Genomic DNA, 21,527 nt, shown 5'->3' on the forward strand with positions numbered 1-21,527 from the left:
AAACTCTATGTGAATTTCTTTGGATTCATTAATGGTGTGTAGACACTAAAGCAACAGCCTCCCTTATTACAAATCCAAGAGGTTCGAATTCCTCTTCCTCATCTCACCTAAATGAGCATCTACCCTGAAAGCCTGTGATTTGCAAACAGTTTCACTTTAAAGCTTTGTTATCGCAGCACAACTGGCGTTATCTCATGTAACAACGAACTGATGGATAACTACACACAGACTAAGTTCGCCTACAGTCAGCTCACATTGAAAGATTTATTCTTCTAAAGCAATTAAAGATGCACATCCCAATAGTCATGCTAAAAATACAACATAAATCCACTGCTCTCTCTTCTCCAGACTAACAACAGAAATATTTAGACGACAGAACTGCCTGCTGCAAGTATTTCACCATCTGCCACTACGGTTACAGATTCTTTTCCTGAAAAAGTAGGTAACATTGTCAGCAATCCTAGTGTTCAGCTGTAACTGCTAGATAATTGCGGGTAAAATACTCTCAAGTTGCTGAGAAGTACCTACCACTAAAAAGAACTGTCCTGAACTGCCAATAGATGCATCAAAGCCCTTCTGTTCATCGCCACTGGGACAAAGAAGCTGTGTGGCAGCCCTTCAATTCACAGCACTTCAGATTAAATTTTGATACAGTATTCTGAAGACAACTGCCAGTTCATGAAGTTGTTCTTAATCAATTTACAAATCTAACAACTGCACAAGGAGAGGCACAACAGAATAAACTAACATTGTATTTCAAAGATTTTGCTTGTTAATACCTATTTCCAGGACACAAAAGCACAATTTGTTCCAGGGGTTAAATAAAATAATGCACGACTCATTAATATCCTACGAACTGTCTATCTGCAATTTTTCAATCTATTATTAAATATTTTGCAAGATATATTACCATTAATATCATGCAATACAGTGCACGTAAGGACTGCTCTGAAAGTAATGACCCCTATTTTATATGTTGGCCCACAACAGCAGGGGTGGATGTTGGTGATATGGCAATAGAACCTTCCCACCAACATTCTGTGCATTTTTATGAGTGTGACATGCAGGCTCTTGTTCATCACTGGTGACAACACACACCTCATAGTGGTGACTGTGCTGAAAAATAATGTTTTGTAGCTGAGAATCTGCTCTATCCAATCGTATTATTGCGCTCTTTCTATCTGATGCAGGTTCCATGGAAATAAACAGGAAACATTACGTTCAGAGCTACCTACATGTAATATATAATAAACACATGAATTGCAATTAGTATCTAACTTATGACTACTGAGGTGCCTGCTTTTGTTTGCTGTCATAGACTACTTCAATGAGATTTCCCTCTGTTTCATTTTTATTCCTAAAACAGAAGTTAAATGAGCTTCCCTACTTCGTGAGCATCAAAATCAAAACAGTTTACAATGAAACACCTGAATATCCTGAAGTCGTGCAGGCTCACTGCACCAGTGGAACAGGCTACAAATGCTAAATAGCTCAACATTTCACTGAGGATACAGCTGCTAACGTAACCATTTCCACAAATTCAATACTCAGGGTGTATTTTGGGCAGCAGAGGTACACAGCTTGCTTTGTTCAGTTTACTTGTCAATAGATTTGGTCTTTACCTTCTTCTGCACGTACACCCATTTTTTATTTTTGAAAAGTACCAGCTTTTAAATAAATTCTGACATTCTGTGTTAAGTCAATCATTAGCTCTTGCTTTTGCTTTCCCCCTACCCCCTGCTAAGAAATTGCTTCATTCACTATATTCATCTCTCCATCTACCACATCCCTGAAGAACTAATCTCAAGCACTGCCACTACAGAATGACATTATTTCAATCCCTTATTTTCAAATCAGTACACAGCAGTATGGGAACACCAACATTTAAGCCTACAGCATGTTTTTATATGGATAACTTTTACATACACTAACCTAAGATTATTAGAAAACACCTACACAAAACCAGAAGGATAGCTTCACCTCCCAGCCCCTTCTACCTCTTGCGTTTCAAACCTAGCAGAGCAACAAAAAGGTTCAGGAAGGAAGCAGATAATTTTTAGCTGAGTAATTGCAATAGCTACCCAGTCAGCAGCAATGTGACTTCAGTTCTCATTTCTACTCTACCTACTGCACTGTGGCCAAGTGGTCCCAGAAGTTCTGTGGTCCCAGAGATCACAGACCTGCTTCACCTAAAAAAATAACAGAATGGGAAGGAGGGAGAGAGAATTCTTCCTCCAGCTGAACTAGTTCCTTCTACTGAGTCTCCACAAATTATCCTGCAAGCACACAACTACAGAAGGACAAAACCCAATTAACTCAGCACCACACAGTTAGAAAATACCCTTGGAGCCAAAGCTCAAAAAGGAATTCCTTTTATTAAAAGAATTCTAGATGGCCTTCAGCATGACACGCAAATCTATTTTCTCTACCCCAATTTGTAGAAGTCTATCAACCCAAAAGAAGCAAGTGAAAATATAATGAAATGAAACCTCCACCTCTTTTGTGTTGTCACAGTTTTATAACATGAGCATTCAGGTTTCTTTTCAGAATCACAGAATAGTAGGGGCTGGAAGGGACCTCTGGAGGTCTTGTAGTCCAACCCTGCTGCTAAAGCAGGTTTCCTACAGCAGGTTACACAGGAAAGTGTCCAGGCAGGTTTGAATATCTCCAAAGAAGGAGACCATCACCTCCTCAGGCAGCCTCTGTCACCCAGTGCTCTGTCACTCTCACAGTAAAGAAGTCTTTCCCCATGCTCGTATGGAACTTCCTATGCTCCAGCTTGTGCCTGCTGCCCCTTGTTCTGTCACAGAGCACCACCAAAAGAAGCCTAGTCACATCCATTTGACTACCGCCCTTTAGATACTTATTAGCTTTGGTAAGATCTCCTCTCAGCCCTCATTTCTGGAGGATGAACAGTCACAGGAAAAATGAAACCTTTCCTTATGAGGGAGATGCTCCAGGCCCCCATCACCTTTGTGGCCCTCAGCTGGAGCCTCTCCAGCACTTCTCTGTCTTTCTTGAAATGGGGAGACCACAACTGGACCCAGTGCTCCAGACGTGGTCCCACCATGGCAGGGCAGGGGGGAGGATGACATCCCTCAACCTGCTGGCCATGCTCTTTTTCCATGCACCTCACTTGTATTAAAATGCTAACTGTTCAGAATGGATCCAACTGCTTACAATCTAAGCATGCACAAAAGCTGCAGACATTTCATTTAAAAAAGAAGTTTTCTTTTAGAGGTCTCAGTATAGCATAGAAATATAAGCACATTAGCATGCCTACATAGGATGCATTGGAAGGAAACCTTCTGAAGGACTTGCATATTTTCTTACAACTTACCGAAATATAGGAGTATGACCAGGCTTTGGTTTGTTCCAAGTAAAGTGCGAAGGAACAGACAGAAATTGGTCTCCGGGCAAATCTTTTTTCAAGGCATGTTGAGAACCAGAGCAGTCATCTACTGCATTTTCAAGGGAAGATGATAAGTTACCCTGTTCTTCAGGGCAGATATCTATTTTTCCAGACAAAGTAGCAGTCTGATCCTCTGAGGTCTTTCTTGTTTTAAGAGGAATATCAGTCTCTGTACAACACTGAAATGGTGAAAGGCCGGAATTAAGACCTTGCACGTTATGGATGGAAGTGTTTAGCCATGTGTCTTCTGTTATGCTTCCTCTGGGAGAATGACCAGGTGATGGAGTAGGAGAATGGTGAGGAGAGAGAGAACCAGCATAGCAAATCTCAGCACTGGAGTGTCGCCGTTTCCCACAGGGGGATGTAGGTCTTGAGGAGGGCCTTGATGTTGGTCTAGGGCTTAGCCAATTCTCATCCGTAATGCTAGTTCTAGGAGAATGACAGGGAGACTGTCTAGGTGACAAGGCATGCCCAAAGCCATAAGGCTGTTGCCAAGATTCATCATTAGGACCTCTTGGAGAACCACCGGGAGAGGCCAGAGGGGAGCCAAGGGTAAATCGAGCAGCTGCCTCATTTAGCTCTGAGTCTACATCATCATAAACGTGGGAAATGGACTCACAAGAGGAAGCATCTGAAAACCAACTTCTGGAGGAAATGCTGCTGGCAGGGCTTGGACTAAGGGATGATTCCCTATATGATGGCTCAAGAGGAAGATAGAGATGGTCCCGTGAAGGCCTTTCCATATACTCATTTTCTGTGCCATTTGTGTGCAATTCATCTTCATTGGCTTCAATCCCTTGATGACAGTTAGGTGAAATAGAAGTAATCTGAATACTGGGGCACTCAAAGGGTTTGGGTCCACCTAGTGGACTGTATTTGGATTCTGGTACCTCACCGGTTCCTTCATAGTTCTTATGACTCTGAAGTCTTGTAGGTGGTGACAGAGGAGAGGAGTGAGACTGCAGTCCATGGCGAGGAATACAAATTGGCTGATTTACAGAAGATGATGGCTGGTCTACATTGAAGATGTATATGGATGCACAGTCATCAGATTCAAGATCTGAAAAAGAAGAGGAACTGAATCAGAGTAAATTACTTGAAAAATGTCACAAAACCCTTTTGTTTCCCAGACACCTTTTCAACACCTTAGACACATCTCATTATAGTAGGCACAAAAAATCAAGCTAATTATTTTAGATCCCTCCCATTTACATATTCATGACTACAGCTCAAGTTTTCTTTCGTAAATCTTGCTTTCAATCAGATTCTGCAGTTCATCCACATCTTCAGTAGCTGAATATGTAATATACACAGAACATGGGTTTAAAATCTTGACAGTGTCTAATATGAAACGCTCAACTCAATCATCATCTTTCATAACTATTTTCAATTTATTCACCTCCTAATTGTTTTATCATAATCAGATGCTTGATCATCTTAACATGAATATGAATAAATATGACACTTTCTGCAATCTCGCCAGTCAACAATTACAAGCACTAGAATAGGACATGAGTAATATTTGTCTCCTTTAACATCAGAAAGTATCTTCCACCGACTCAAACTTCAATGAAGATGACAGATAGCTGCAAATATTTAACCAGAAGAAGCCTAGCAAGAAATATTATTAAATACAGTACAAAGAATCTCATTCCAAAGGTCTTTTTGGCTTCCTAGAAAACTGTAAGCACCCATCTCACACAACAGCATTTTTTCAAGTCTCACAAAGTTTGAGCGAAAGCTATCCAGCATAAAAAAGGCAATGCAGAACAGCCTCAGATCTCACAAACTGAACCAAAACACAGGACACATTCCAAAGAAAAGCATGCAATCGTGATGGATTCAGCAGCTTTGTCTCATAGAACCAAAGCAGGAACTCTTGCCCTGATTCTCAGTATTAAATGCCAGTATGAGATACTTGTCTTTGAAATGACTTATTTCCTTATTTCCTGACCACTCCTATTTGTTTCTTTTCTCTTCTGAAAGGGATCCCAAGTAGGATATTAGCACTTTCCCAATCTTTTCAGATTTCAAGATCCATTAGAAGTTATCATCAAGCAAAAGATCCATCTAGCCAATTCTGTTCACACAGCTCAGAAGTTTCTGCTCATTTAAAAAGATACACATCTACCCTAACCAATGTTTTAACTCTGCCCCTCAGTTTGCTGCCTTGCTACTTAAAATGAAAATGGTTTTAAATAAATTTATTCTCACAATCAAATAAAGTACCCAGACAGGAAGCCATGCATTTTAGCCTTCTCCATAATGAAAAAAAATGTAGGATGTTAATCAAGTCATTCTATTCTGAGTTTCATTCAGAGCAATCAGCATAAAATTAACTAAGAGGCATTATTCAGGAACAAAGCAAGAAAGCATCTCCTCAGAGACAAGAAGAAAGCATTTTCAAGTGGAGACAGAGCACAGTGCTACCAAAAAGCAGACTGTAACACTGTATTCTGAAAGAGGCACAAAAACGCATTTAAGAGTAACATTCAGTACTGCGTGATGTTGCATGCAATACTGCAGTCATACATAACACTTTTTATATAACTATGCCATTACTATTACTACACGTTTTAAGAGCACCAAAAACTATTACGTGCTGCTTTATAAATAAGCATTTACTAACAGCATCACGACACTGCTAAGGGACTATCATGCCTGTCACACACATAATTAGCAACACTGTCAGAATTACATTTATCTTCTCTGAAGATTTTTTTTAAAATTTGGGGGGAAAAAAATAATCTTATGCTGTTTCCCATCACAAAATATGAACTGCAAGCAGTAATTAGTTACAGATTTTCCACATTTACTGGTATATTCATATGCAGGGTCACAGATGTCTTTGTTCCCTTATTTAGTATTAGGACAGCTGGTCAAGAAAGAAAAAAGGCAATCCTGACAAAAGGATGACTTAAATTACTAAGCATTTATCCAGCTACTTGAAAGTTACAAACAAAACACACAGTTAAAGACATTCTGAAATAACGTTAAAAATGCTATAGAAAAATCAACAGTCCTGTTGAACAACCATTTACTGTCATGAACAGCTTTAGGAACAGCAGCAGTACATTGCTGGGTTAAAACTCTCAGCAATGCAAAGAGCCTTATTTATTTATCTTGCAGAAATAATCAAGAAATCTTACTATATTAAAGACAGCTTCTCTTTCAGCGCCACTGGGTTTACAAAACACACAGGTACACTCAGAATTCACGTTTCACAGAGCTGAGGTGGAAGAGCACAGGAACATCAGTGCAGGCTGGGAAGGCCTGCACAAGAAAAGCAGGCGCGTTCCTGCACCCAGCTTTGCAGCTCCTGCTCCGTGACAAACTGCCTCCAAGGATCCTGGCACAGCTGCTGCCGTTATCCCATGTGCACACTCCACAAACAGGAAGCCAGGAACCAGGAGTAAGGCCTATGAATCTAACAAACACTCCCCCAGCAGCAGCTTATGGCTGTGGAGACAATGTATTTTGAAGTCTACAATCAACAGCTCTCGGACAACATCAATAAACAGGCAGCTTTATCTCAGTTTGGGACCATCCTCTGACTCTCCCCTCATAGCCATGTGTTAAAATAATCTGTTAGCTGCTTATACAAACAACAACGCTGGGACTTTTACAGTGTGTCTCATCAATTCTACTGAATGAGTTACCAGTAATTTTCTTCTGTCATATTAACTGTAGGGAGAATTTGATCTGGATGGGCCCCCGAACTAAATGGAAGGAACAAGGCAGCCTACAAAGACAAATACAGCTTGGGCAAAAGAAACCAGTGGGGGGGGAGGGGGAAGGGGGTGAGGAGAGAAAGACTGACAATCCATAAAATGGAGACAATGGCTCAGAAAAAAAAATTCCAATGCAGGGCTTCGGGAAAGCAGAGAATAAATAAATTCACAGAAGTCTCACAAAAGGCAGTAGAAGGCAAAATGGAGTTACAAAGCAGCCCAAAGCAAAAACGGAGTCATGGGCATCTGGAATCTTAACAGGAGACCTACTGCATCCCAGTAACACTATGGGGACAAGATGCAAGTTGGCCTAGCCGTGAGGCCTTCAACCTTAAAAAATATGAAAGAACCATTCAAGAAACAGAAAATAAATCAGATTAGTAAAGTAAAGCATAAAAAAATACCACAAACACATGGAGGCAAGATGCTAGGTAGACAGATACAGCAACACACAAGGATTTAAACAAAAGCACTGCCATCTGTATCAGAAGTCTGCCACAACCTTGAAAGGGCAGATGGTTAAATGTCTTCTCTTCATGAAGTCAATTAAGTAAATTAACGAAATTAATAGTAATGCAGAGTAAAGAAAACAGGACTGAATAAAAGGTTAAGGAGTACTGAAGAACTACAGACCAATCAGTTTAACTTTAGTTATAGGAGTAATTTGTTCCAGTTAGCATTTAAAAAGAAGACAGGGAAACAAAACAAGAAGTCCACGTGGTTATGAACAAAAGCGTGTCAAACTAATTTTGTTTTACGAAGGAAGGTCTTTCTGGTAGCCAATGCAGAAAGCAGCTCAGCTTTGCTTTAACTTACTGAGGCGTTTAATGCTGCCAGCACACAGAAGCCGGTGAGTCTTTAGCAGCACAGCAAAGCCCTTTTCCACACCCTGCTGAGAACTCATTTACCACAGAGAACATAAAAGGCAGCGTATCTCCCACATCCATGAAGTGTGTAACAGCTATATAAAGCTGCAGACCTGCAATGCAATCCGACATCAGGTGCCTGTGCCTCCCCTTAACAACAGGAGCCGGGCAGGCCGTCATTCTGAGCACACATTTGCAACAGTCTGGAAGCAGGCTGGTGTACAGCAGCTCCCATTCAATGTTACAACAGCCCTGGCTCATCTCTGACAAAGCTGTTAACTACTCTTCAATGTAACCAGAGCATATAATGAAATAATACCCAGAACAACTGTTTCTGAAGTGCACTTTGCTCACTACTTGCTGCATCAGACTGCACATTCGGATCTAGTCATGCTGCCCACCAGTTGCTCGCTGCTCAGCCACGCACTGGCACACACTTATGTGCAGCTGTGCAACGTGCCAGATTTCTCCACAGAAGGAAGGTCAATTACTATCAAATGTCTGAACACGAGCCCCATGCCAAATACATTCAAACCACTTTATTATCCTAGGTTTGTAAGCCCATAAACAAACAGGCTCAGACAATAGGAGTTGCCATAAGGTACTAAGCAAGTGCAACACGACCCAGGTCTTACAAAAATACTACTGTGAAAACAGGATCAGTAATCAAGTCCTTTAAATAGCATCAGGAAAGACTTGAGCACCGCCACAGACATCATCTGTGTTCTAACACAAGTCACATAATCTCCATCTCCATTCCCAAAAACTTAAAAAAAGAAGACAACCTGCTCTGTTTTTTAGGTCTGCCAAAGTCAGCCACCATCATCTCTTTCCAAACTTGATGGTATTACAAGAATGCCACAAAAGTATCTGTTAACGTGAACAAAAAGTGTATGAAGCTCCATTTCTAAAATGTCAGTATCCTGCTAAGTTGCAGCCTTCTTTCTTGGGGTGAAAGAAGAGTCTTAATCTTCACAAAAAAAAACAAAAATACTCAAGAGCCACTGTTTTCCCACTATGCACTTAAAACCACAACTGATCAGTTCTTGTTGGTACACCACCATGTTAAAGCTCTACAGTCAGATATTTCATTCCAGCTTTCCACTGCAACCTGTTAGCTCTCCAGAGACAATTCCTGTCTTCTGACAAGTTTAATCAGTGCTAGCAGGCAGCTTAAAAACGACCAACTCAAAAAAGCTTGAGAAACACAGCCACATGTTTGTTTATAAAGGAGTAGAACTGACTAGTAAGCCACCTAATATGGTAATAAAAAAGCATGAATTGGTAAAACAATTGGAGTGACAACGTGGAGCAGACGGAAAACACCTCTTTGGACTCCAAGCTTACAGAGCAGCAGTGCGAAGCTTTCAGGAAAGAGATTATTTACATCAACCTCATTCTGTAAAGGACTTCTCCCTGTTCGATGATTCTGTGCTCTGTTTCATGCATATCTGATTACTCAAAAAGGACAGAAATAAATGTACTTCTGTCAGTCACATACGCAAGAGGCCATCAGCATTTCACTTGCCAATATTACTCATCTTCTTGTGTTAAGCAAGGACAATGGAAATGTGCAAGAAAAAGAATCTTTTCTACAGGGGAAGCTTCCAAATTCTAGTCTGATGAGAATGAGCTGTCCTCAGTAGAACCGCAGAACAGTAACGAACTGCAGTAGTTGAAGCAAGAGAATCATACAGCATATCAAATGTTTACAACTGACACTGCATTGAAAAAGGAACAGGCAAGCTGGCAGGATGGAGCTCCACCTTAGGTTTTTTCAGCAGTAACTGCCCACCCACCCACACAAAGGGGGAAGGGCAATGAGAAGAGACGTATTTTTAATCCAGATGATTTTGGCAATCTGATTTACAGTGCAGTAACGTAAACCCTAGGATATATGGAGAAACAAGCAACCAGGACAGGAACCGCAGGTGGCTGCACTACCAAACAAAAACGTAACATGCAGTCAAAGCCTCAGGCCACAGCCTGGTACAACACTTAATGTGGAATGGCTGGCTGTGGAGTAACACACATCAAGCCTCACCCTAACGTAACAGAATTCAGTTCCAAATAGGGAAATAACAGTCATTAAATTTTATTTGGCACATAAGAAAGACTAAATAAACATGAAAATCAAATAAGCCATAGGCATGTTCCAAAAAACTATTGCTTGTTTCTCAACTGAGATTAATGCACTTTGCTACTTTCTTCCATGTTTTTAAAATACAAGTTTTCCTAATCCTTCACTGCAAAGTGCTTTGAGATATGCTGATTAGACCAATGTAAAAAGCAGCAGAAGAGTCCAGCTTGTAGCAGTAAGGTTCAGCAGGACTGTCATGCTCAGTTACAAGAACAGAAAACAGCAACCAGAAGCGCAAGGCACTGTTCAGACCTGCGCCCTCTCAGCCTTTCTCTGTATTTCTGCTTAGTATGAAGCAAGGTTTTAAGTGAAAGCTTTTTAAATCTTGTGATTCGGTATTTAAGGATTATCCATTAATATTCATAACAGGTGAAAGAAAAATATTTGCTTCTTGCTTTAAAAATCTGCAAGTTCCAAGGCTGCTCTTTGCTTCCCTTCTCCCCCTGTGGGTTTGTCACTCCAGAGGACATCCTACTTCAGGGCACCAGACCCTCACAGCTAAAGGCAAGCTGCTGCCCTCCAGCCTGAAGTCTCATCCACCGTTCAGTGTAAGACTGAAAGTCAGCTCAACGCGACCCAAGCAGTTCAGAGATTCTTTACATGGTGCAATGCCTCCACACAGCATTTAATAACATGCAGTTGTTACTGCTCTTTTCCAGATAAGAGTACAATATTTTACCTGTTCAGTTAACCAGATGCTGTAAAAGAACTTAGTCCTGCATCCCCTGAGCATCTGGTATGTGTGGATGCAGGGACCAAGAGAAGACCAAGCACTCAAACTGTTGTGCTGTGCCTGACCACAGTAAGATGAGTGGTGATAGAAACAAAATGACAGTAAGTGACTGAGGAGAAAAAGGGAATTGCGTGCTGGCCAAAGGTTTGTCTGGATTGTTGGTACTGTAAACTGAATTATCACTCACAACCCATTTCACTTCTGGGGGCAAACCTTCATAAAGGGTTCTCCTTGGTTACTGCTCTATCTAGAAACTGAAATTGTCACCTAACTACACCTACATGACTGCACTGGCCACTGATCAGCTCCTAACACCCACGAGCTTATTGACAGCAGCCTGATCTATATTGAGACAACCAATGTATTGTCTGCTTCAGTCCCAGAGCAAGCACTGCAGAGAAGCTGACTTTCCATGACCAGAGCACTTAAGTAAGGCCACAGCAAAATAAAAGCAACACACCCAGCACAGAAGCGTGCGAGAAAATGAGTATCTTGGTTTATAGGAAAGCATGATGACATAGGTTGTGGCCTCAGAGAAAGTTTGCTGAAAAAGAACACAAGTGGTGAAGGCAAAAAGTTTCAGCAGGGAAAGCTAAGTTACACAGTACGAGAAAGGGAGGCAAAACCTGGAGGCATGTCTTTTTCTGATCAAACAGTGTGACACAGATGCTGAGATTGGTGTTAATGGGATCTGAGCAAATTAGTTCGGGAACATCTCACACTTCATCAAAGCCACACTGTACTTCTGCAGCTGTCCTGCAGCACAACCAGGGCAAACCCTTCCATTCCACTGCAGGCAAGCCTGCCCTACAGATAACTCAGTGCTTCAACTCATCAATATGTAAACTTTACATACACAAATCTCAAAGAGAGACTGGAGCCAGAATGAGAAGTGTTCGCATCAGTGAAGAATTAGCAACCCCCTGAATTCACTCTGTTAACTGACTGACATGGTATAATGAGCAGAAATGAGAATCTAACAGCCAGGCAGGTGCTTGGGGAAACAGCCAAGGGGAAGCCAACCCAACAGCCAAGTGAACACTGAGTCAGAGAAAGAATGCCAATTCTTCAGCAGCTTTCAGAATAATCCTCCAAAATAGAAAGAACATGACTGTGCCACATGCAAACTCTGGAACTTATATATTTCTTTGTAGAGTCCTAAATAACTCTGTTTATTCCAGCAGGAGCGAAGGCTTCACCAGATACCGATGCAATCAGTTCAAAAACAAATCCTCCCCCTGCCAGCAGAAGTGCCAAGCAATACAAAAGATACTAGCAGCTGCTGCTTGAACACTTAGACCTGATAATTTACACCGATGAAACACAGGAACTCTGATCTAATTTAAAGAAGCTGTACACAATACAAAACGTTGGCAGATTTTTTTAGTGGTTCCTTGTATTAAACTACAGATTCTCATCTCACACTGTCACCTGAGTGCGGCTGTCCCAAATGACCCTGCTAAAACCTGTAATTGTGTTGTTACTCCATCTCTGCTGCTCCCCTGTGTCTGTGACTCAGGCAACTGTTATGTTTTACTTAAAGTACATATGCGTGCTTATAAGTTACTGCAGACATTATTACAGCACTGTATCCAGTCAGCCAAAGCAGCAAACCACTGTCACAGTTAGTAAAAGCATCCTGACCTCACCATCAGCTTGAAATTCTGTTTTTGGTGTGGGTTTCATTTCGGGTGATGCAAGGACTTTGTAAATCAATTTAGTTAGAAGGTAACACTGGGTGTTGCTGTCCCAGCCACCTCCAGCCACAACACGAATTCCCTCCGGTGCAGCACAATGGCTGCTAATCGCCGAGTTTATCTTTAAGCGATCTTCCCATTTCTCTATTTGCTCACAACAATATAAAGCAATTTAAAAGACAGAATGGAAGAAACTCTCTCACAGCGCTGGCTTCTAAAAACTAAAGTTAACAGTCACAGAATACAGATTCTCGTTAAGTAATGAATTCAAGGTTTTTGCCTCCTGCAGTCCCAATGGGCTCATATCTAAAAAACAAAAACCTAGATTTGAAAGGACCTAAAAGTAAATGAATATTCTGAATATTTCCCTCAACAAACGTGTTAAACATTCAGAAAATCCCACCTCAACTAGCAATATTCTGTTAGAACTATTTCTCCCTTTTTGAAGTGATGAACAATCTAAGAAGCAATTTTTTAAACAAATGCTAATAATGACATTCTACATTTCTAGGGGTGTAGGTATCAACTGTAGGTACCTGCCCATGTGTTCACCTACAACTGTTTTTTACGCAGCTAAAAAACAAACAAAACCACCAAACCAAACGACTTCTTTTTTCCTCCCATTTCCCCAAGTACCTAAAAACAAAAACTAGACCTCCTCAAAAACCTAAGGAAAACAATTTCCATCACCCCATCATCCTTTCCTTGACAAGAATCCACAGCACGCGACGTCGGTGGGATATTCAGCCAGAGGAGCAGTAAATGATGAAGTTGAGCCGTGCAGCGAACTGCCGAGATGCGCAGCCCGCACCCAGCCAGCTTACCGACAGCCGGCAGCTCCTCAGGCTGAACAGCTTCACGAGGTTTGCTAACGACCTACGCCACCAGCGTTTGACAAAAACCCGTACGGATGGGTGTTCTGAAGGCAGAACAGAACTCTGACTCAGGAATAAGCTTGCTCCTGCTTTGCCATTTCACCTAGCCCTACCGATCATTTCACTCATCTTAAATTCCACTGTCATCTGAGCCCCACACGGCACGCCTGGACAAGCGCACGGACCTGGATGCTGCTTTACAGGCTGGGCTGACTGCCAGCGCTGCTCCACGTAGTTCCCTGGCCCGCTAGGGCAGCTGCAGGCAACAACTCCAGTATTTACGTTATTGCTGTGAACAGCCAAACTGCTGCTTACTATTGAGCAAGGCCCAATCTACTCTTATTTCTCACTCGTTCAACAGCAACATTACTTAACTAGTCCTCTAGTGGGATATAATCAACTGCTTGCAGCTATAGGAAACAAACAAAAGGAAAAAAGACAGTCACATTTTAAGCAGAGAGCTACTTTCTCTTTAAAGAAAGTTTATTTCCAGCCTCAGCATTTGTTCTGGCTTGCACTGTGCCCAACATCCAGGTGGGAGCAAGGGGAACAGAGAGCGGCATGTGAGGCTGAATGCTCACATGAAATAGGTGACGCTTGGCCAAGCTAGTGATATTTCTGAAACTTGTGCATCAGTGTGCCTCGATGCGCAATGCAGAGAGCCAAACCATGAAAGTTATGACATGAGATCACGTGCAACTACAACTGCCTTGCAACAGCACACATGAGAATTGGGTACTTTGCCAAATGGTCTCGTTCTGGTCAAGCTTCATTCAAACAATGGAGACCTCATGTAGTGAGCACAGTATGGAAAGAAGCAACACATCTGAATGTGTCAGCCTCCCATGATTTCTGTATTAGCACAGCCCAAGCAACTCTGACTTAATTGATACCAGATTTCATTTTAATACAATTTTTTCTTCGGTACTTCCTCAGTACCTCTCTATTATCTCCACGTCACAAGGTCCATGTCACAGACCCTCTATTCTCAGCCAGCTGCAGCTGCTTGGCCCCTCTGCCCTCCACCAGCACATTATATAACCGCAGCCCATGCATCATTTGCATCGTGCCCTGCGCATCGGCCTTCACGTGCACGTCACAGAAATCACCACTTTCTGAAATAAAACTGTGGCAGTAGTTCAATTTCCCCTCAAGTGGTGGTTCCTCCTGAAATACATTTAGTGCTCAATATCTAATAAACAAATATTTTGGTTTACCTCTAGAGGGAAAAAGGAAAAAAAAGAAAGAGACTCAAGCAACTTGCTCATTTGTTTCTTTGTTGCACCAGCTGATGTTGGCATTAACCGAGGAGCTCTCTTTAGTACAGCAAAGCAAACATTTACAGACCTACACAGACTGCTGTACTTACACGAATGGCTCAAATTATAGCCATTAACCTCAGTTACCATCCTGTGCAAAGACTTTCTCCCCTACCCACAGCCAACCAAACCTAAACGGACTAAAAGGGCTTAACAGGTGGGTAGAAAGATGGACTCTGAAAAAGACTCCAGCAGATCACATCCCACGAGCTGCTCCTGGTGAAGGAAAGCAGACTTTGTGGCAGTTCAGGGCCAGAAGTACGCAGTCACAGAAAGGATGTCAGCACAGCAGCCCTGCTCTGCTCGCACCTTGAGCGCACAATAACTGCCAGCGTTCAGCCTTCAATTTTCACCCTGTCTAATTATGAGACTATTTTCTTTCCTAGCACAACTTGACTTTCTTAGCTTTGCCTACCTTAATCACCATCTTAGGGAAAAGAACAAGAAGTTCAAGCACACTACAAACTTCTATAAACACTTTAGCCTGTCTCCTACTCTCTACCAACAGCCTCTGACAGCAACGTCATAAATACATGTTGAAGAAGTGGAGGTTACTTTAGCTATCAGTGATCAAAGCAAAGCTGTAAAGACTAGTATAACAGTATTGTTTCAGTACAAGTCATCAGTTCTAATATTTTTCTACTACATTCCTAAATTAAAAGACTCTCATGCAATGCCCACTTCTGCTGCAGAGAACAGCTGAGTTGCTGAGGCCAATGCAGTGGCAGACATCACTTTGGAGCACTCAGCACACAGGCAGCAGGACATGCAGAGCAGCCCAAGGAGCTCCAAAGCGCTCACAGGGAAAGAAGAATAAATACAGAAGCCTGAAAGAGAAAATATGGTATTACTTTGATATTCACGATGGCATCGTGTATCGGTATTTGGAAATGGCCTTGAACCAGTAAGCTAACGGCTCTAAGCTAGAAGAAAAAAACTTGAAGTGCCACTGAATTATGGAAGCTTTCAAATAAACTCAGAGCCAAGTCCAGTTATAGCGTCCTTCAGTGGAGCACAGCTCCAGCTAACAAAGGCATTCTGAATTGTCACTAAATTCATCACCAAACTGGGACACAAAAACAGAACAAACAAACAAAATAAATCAAACAACCCACAACTCCGTCTGTTTTCTTCTCAGGAGGTAAGGAGGACTGTGAGAAATAATGTACCAGTAACAAGATTACTAAACAGTATTACTTAACCAAATATCAAGTCACGGAAAATATGCAGATTTTTTTTTTTTTTTTTTTTTACTTTTCTTCACAGTTTCCAAGAAAATAAAACAGATATTATGAACAAAAACTCCAAGGAGAATAATTTTGGCTTTTTGCAGTAAAGCAATCAAATCTGGTGAAAGCAAACAGAAAGTGACACAGGATGACAACCAACACTGAAAGCAAGCAGGTAAAAGGAATTTCTCCTCCTCTGTAACTGCAGAACAAAAGGCTGGGGGTCAGGGCAGCCATTCTGGGTAACAAGGCCTCCGCCTGCCTCTCGCTCTTACAGAGCTTCTGCAGGGTTCTGAACTGCACTACCAACCACTCAACTGCCTGTATTTCCTAATTAAATAATTCCTTTTCTGGATATTGAACTGCTTGCAGCCTCTGATTTTAAACCACCCCACATTTCACATACCAACAAGAAATAATTTTGGATGGTTCAGAACTTTACAAGATCCTGAATTCCCAGCTCAGTACTACATACTCTGAGTTCTTTAAAGAGCCCTTCCCTTGTAAAAAGCACAGTTTTTGAAACAGAAGATAAACTCTGAAAATAAAAATTCAGCTTAAGAAACATCACAGCAACTCATCCTTGCTCCCTTTCGCACAGCTCAGTATTTCAGCGGTGGACTTCATCCTCAACAGATGAGCTTTAACAGCAGCACGGACACCACAATGCTTATTTACTTAACGCCTAATAAATTCAAAATTCAAACTTCTCAAAATTACACTGAATTGCATTGAAGTACTGGGGGCAAGCAGGGTAGGGGCATCAGAAAAAAAGTATATATACATTTTTTCAATATTCGAGTATCAAATGCAGAAATCTCAAAAGTCTCCTTTTAGCAAAAAGGTGGCAAAGCCACTTAAAGGACCTCAATGCAGCTGACAGAACGTGGCAAGATGCAATCAGATGCTCCTGCAACAGAACAGTTCTGCAGCAAAGGGATTTGGTTCACTTCAGAGTGCTCTATCACTGAAGGCCTGGATTATTCTGTCAGAAAGACGAAGCCCATCAATCCCCAGAACTCCACCAGCTGTACTGGCTGCTGAACACTGCCAGATGAAAGCAATCCCTTGCTGCTTCCTTGGGACACGGACACTGAACTACCAAAGAGAAGAGGAAGGCGCTACAGAAGGCGCTCAGTGCCTGATCACCATTTACAACTACCTGAGATGCTTCTGAACCAAATTTGCACGCCAGCTCACGAGGTATGTGAAATGAGCAATCCCTCTGAATTTAAAAGAAGTATGCTGCAGACTGCAGTATCACAATGGACTTCTAAGCACTTTTGAACCATCCTTCATGCATTTCCCCCCATCATATGAACTGCCACTTTCAGACTAGATGTGCAAGCACTGCTGCAGAACACTGATCTCATTTTCTGCCACTCAGCACAAAACTAAGTACTCTGGTTCAAGTGTCCTGAAAACCACTGAAATTGCTTTATGTATTAACTTGGAAAACAGGCTGCTTTAATTCCTCCTACTATCCTTTTAAAGTCGTACAAAAAGGTAACCTCCAGCCTGAGATCAATATCTGCGTGGTAGTTCAGGAATCAGAAGTACATTACATGAAAGAAAGCTCATATTTTCTTACTTTTGATTAAAAAGTCAAAAATAAAAAATAAAAAAACTTATAAATACATCTATATATCCAGAATAATTAAATGCTATCACTACAGCAGTCTCAGCACAAACGAAAGCATTAACGTAGATTTCTGTGCTATTTGTGCAAGAACTTTGTGCCCAACACCTCTTTCACAGGGATGCGATCCCAAACATCCAGAGATACAGCATGAAGCACAAGAACTTGTCTTCAAGTGATCCCAAGAGACTTGGCAATTTGAATATTATTTATTTCAAATTAAGCACCTTTCCCTGTGACCTACATGTTTTAACATGACCTTCCATTAGCAAAGAAAATACCCTTATGCTCATTCTGCCACACAACTGCCATCATCACTGAAGCTAGAGATATAGGGCTATGAAACATATGGTCTAAATACTCTCCTTATGGAGATCTAAAAGTTTATCTTCAATTGTACAAAAAAAGTTTCTCTACAATTGTACTCAGATGAGGGAAAAAATGAAAGATAAAAAGATTTCCAATTTGGATCTTTGCTTTTACAGATTCCAGTCGTCAACACACGGGCAGCATTAACAGCTGAGCTCTAGCATTGACTGATCCCAACCCTTCCACCTCCAGCCCACGTCTGCACACCACCAACCAGGAGCTCCTCAGCCAGGGATGCAGACAGGATGCAGGCACACGAGCTCTTACTGAGTGCTACAGCAACTGACTACTTCATGGTCCAACTGTCACGTTTTCAAACTTGCCTTAAAAATAGTCTTACCATATCAAACATAGAAATTTCTGTCTATGTAAGGCAGCATCTGAACCACTTGTTATGGAATACTACCAAAATACAAATATTATAGAATTGCTAAGGTTGGAAAAGAACTCCAGGATCATTAAGTCTAACTCCTGACCCATCACCTCTGTGCCCACTACACTGCCCTGTCTTCCAACCAATGTTTTCTCATTTTCATCAATCCCTCACTGAGTAACACAGTATTATGTGGAATGTGCATAGAAATTGGAATGCCATCAATTTTTTTTGTAATCAAGAAGCATCCCCACTGTTTCCCGTTTGACCTGCACGCATCCTGTCCATCTGGTCCATAATGCATTTATTTTGGCTAGCAGAACTCAGGTCTCCTTCCCAAAAGCACCATCTGCTTTTTAACATTCCCGTCCCGTTAAGTTGGAAAACAAGGAAGGAAAATCTTTTTTTTTTTTTTTCCCCTTTTTTTTTTTGTCCAAGGAATCTGTAAGCTAAAACTTAACACTAAGAAAGCCGGAGTTCACTTCTGGCACAAGCCGCACGGAACGCGGAGCACTTCTCCCACCGAAGCGGCGCGGCCCGCAGGCGGCCCAACATGGCTGCGTGCAGCTCCGCACCCACAGCCGTCCCGCAGCTCCGCACGATCGCCGTGCAGCCCCGCACGGCGCGGCCGCGGCAACAACGCCCTGCGGACGCAACTTTCCGCCCCGCTCCTCCCGGCCCCGTCCCTCCCCGTCTCCCGGGCAACCCGAGTTTTTCGGTTTTTTTTTTTTTTTTTTTTTTTTTCTCCCTCCCTTCAGTTTTTCCCCTCCCAACGACGGCGGGGCCGGGCCGCCCCTCCTCTGATCGCCCGTCGTCTCATCGCCCCGCCGGGCCCGGCCCGAGCGCAGAGAGCGGTACGGCCGCTCCCCGCCCCCCCGCCGCGCCGTGAGGAAAACAGGAAGCCGCCCCCCCGCGCCCCCAACGGCCCGGCCGGCACCGCACCTGCAGGGCCCAGCGGCGGCCCGGGCCCGGGCTGCCCGTCCTCCCCGAAGATCAGCCTGAAGTCGAACTCGTCGTTGGCTCCGCAGTTTGCCGTAGTCATGGGTTTGGCCGGCGAGGCGAAGCGGGACGCCGTCGCCCTGCCGGGCCTGCGCCGGGCTCCACGCCGGGCTGCGCTGTGGCCGCCGCCCCTCAGGGCCGCCTCATGGCACCGCGCGGCCGAGGGGAGGGGGCGCGAGGCGGGGGGGGCGCGCGGCAGGCGGCGGCACGAGCGGCTGCTCCGACCTCGGCGCGAGCGGCCGTGCCCGGGCGCCTTCTGTCACTCACGGGGGAAGGGCGCCCGCTACGGGCCGACGCCGGCCCCGCCCCCGCCCCGCGCGCGCCCGCCGGCCCCGCCCCCACCCGGCGATTCCCACACCCGCGCCCTCTCGCGCGGCGCTCGCCCGTGACGTCGGCCGCACCGAGGGCGCCTCGTGACCCGCGCCGCTGAGCGGGCGGCGAAGGACGGAGGGACGTCACGCGGCGCCGTGGCGCCGCGGGGACCGCCGGGGGATGTAGTCGGTCGTCGGGCGCGGAGGCGCCGCCCAGCGGGAGCGGGCTGGCCGTGCCGAGGGGCGGGGTGCCACGTGTCGCTCCGCTCGCGCTGCAAAGGCTCTGCGGCCGGGCAGCGCCTGGGGGCTGCGGGGTGGGGGTGGCCGACGGCGCGCCGTGCGAAGGAACGGCCCCGCGGTCCCGGAGTAGAGCGTGGGAACGCCAGAGCGTCGTCGTGCGTTGTCCCGCATCTCGTGCTGAAGGAAGGAAAAGGCTGAAAGCACGTGCGGAGCTGCGGCTGTTGTTGCAGCCGGCCCGGGCGGTGCCGACGCTCCCGCTGCAGGCCCGGGGTGTGCTGAGCTGGTAGGGTGAAACTCCGTGTAGCCCGTGCTGTGCAGCCGTGTTGCTCCTCAAATGGGGAAAGCAGGAAGGTTCTATCGAGCTCTGTGCTGTCGGTACGGATGGGAGCTCAAGTCCTGCTCGTACTTAGCCGTGTGGTCTTGAAGGTCAGTTATGGGGTGTTCACAGTTTTATTTGTGATTGAAACTGATAAACTTCCTGAATTAGCCCTGCTGTGCCTTTCAGGCACTAGGAACCAGGCTGTGCTGCCAAGTTCTAAGATCAGTTAACTAGAACCACTCCTGTGATGGCCATGTGAAACCGAAGGTCTGTGTGTGTTATCACCTCGTTAATCATGCCGTCTTGGTCCCAAATGACAAACTGAACGTGTTTCGGTGCACAGGAGCTTCTTAAGACTGTAATCTCAGAATTAAGGGCTGGAAGGGACCTCTGGAGCTCCCCCAGCCCAGCCCCACTGCTGGAGCGGTTCCTGCAGCAGGCTGCACAGGAAAGCATCCAGGTGGGTTTGAGTATCTCCAGAGAGTGAGAGTCCATCACCCCTCTGGGCAGCCTGTGCCAGTGCTCTGTCACCCTCACAGTAAAGAAATTAATCCTTGTGCTTATCTGGAACTTCTGTGTTCTAGTTCGTGCTTGTCACCCCTTGTTCTGTTGCTGGGCACCACTGTAAAAAGCCTGGCCCCATCCATTTGACTTCCCTGCCCTTTAGATATGGGTAAGCATTGATGAGATTCCCCCCTCAGCTTCCTCCTCCCCAGGCAGAACAGCCCCAAAGCTCTCAGCCTTTCCTCATATGGGAGATGTTCCTGGCCCCCCATCATCTTTGAAGCTCTGCACTGGGCTCTCCAGCAGTCCCGTCTGTCTTGTTACTGTTGAGGTGGATCCAAACGGACTTATGCCAGCCCCACTCCTGTGTTATCACTGGATATTCTCTTCATAGGCTGAGTAGAAGCCAGACAAGAAAACTGATGTGGAGAGAAGGAAGCTCAGTGATCTGTGCTAAAGAACACACATTTTTCTTCCCCCTTATTGTCCTAATGTGGCATCCTTTCTGTTGCTGCTCCCCACACAGTGGTTGTTCCTTGCTATGAAATGCATGTGCGGCTGCAGCTGCTGTTCACTCAGTGCTGAGGCTGTGGGTGATGCTCTCGGTGTACCTGGGTCTCCCCCTGGGATGCCCAGTCCCACACCATGAGCTCAGCCCTGGCTGCAGCCTCCTCTTACTTCTTAAGGCCAAGGTCACGCAGCAAGGCAAGCTGGAAAAGAATGTGTAATTGGATTGACCAAGGGTTTAAAAAAGCCTTTGTGCAGTCCTGA

General features: G+C 44.3%; 1 protein-coding gene across 4 annotated transcripts in view; it reads right to left on the bottom strand.

The window, feature by feature from the left end:
* Window positions 1–19,473, bottom strand: part of NFATC3 (nuclear factor of activated T cells 3) — a 60,339-nt gene extending 40,866 nt beyond the window's left edge. For 3 of the 4 annotated variants that reach the window (XM_042821287.1, XM_042821288.1, XM_042821289.1), the window contains exons 1-2: window positions 19,326–19,473; window positions 3,341–4,472 (exon numbers count right to left, since the gene is read on the bottom strand). In XM_042821287.1, coding sequence (XP_042677221.1) covers window positions 3,341–4,472; window positions 19,326–19,425 — 1,232 coding nt within the window. In that variant the 5' untranslated portion in view covers window positions 19,426–19,473. The remainder of the gene's footprint in view (window positions 1–3,340; window positions 4,473–19,325) is intronic. The other variant, XM_042821286.1, reaches the window with a different exon arrangement.
* Window positions 19,474–21,527: the final 2,054 nt, after the last annotated feature.

Source organism: Centrocercus urophasianus, unplaced genomic scaffold (assembly GCF_019232065.1).
Source record: "Centrocercus urophasianus isolate 14NV4802_14NV808 unplaced genomic scaffold, USGS_Curo_1.0 seq_2, whole genome shotgun sequence".
Classification (NCBI taxonomy): Eukaryota; Metazoa; Chordata; class Aves; order Galliformes; family Phasianidae; genus Centrocercus; species Centrocercus urophasianus.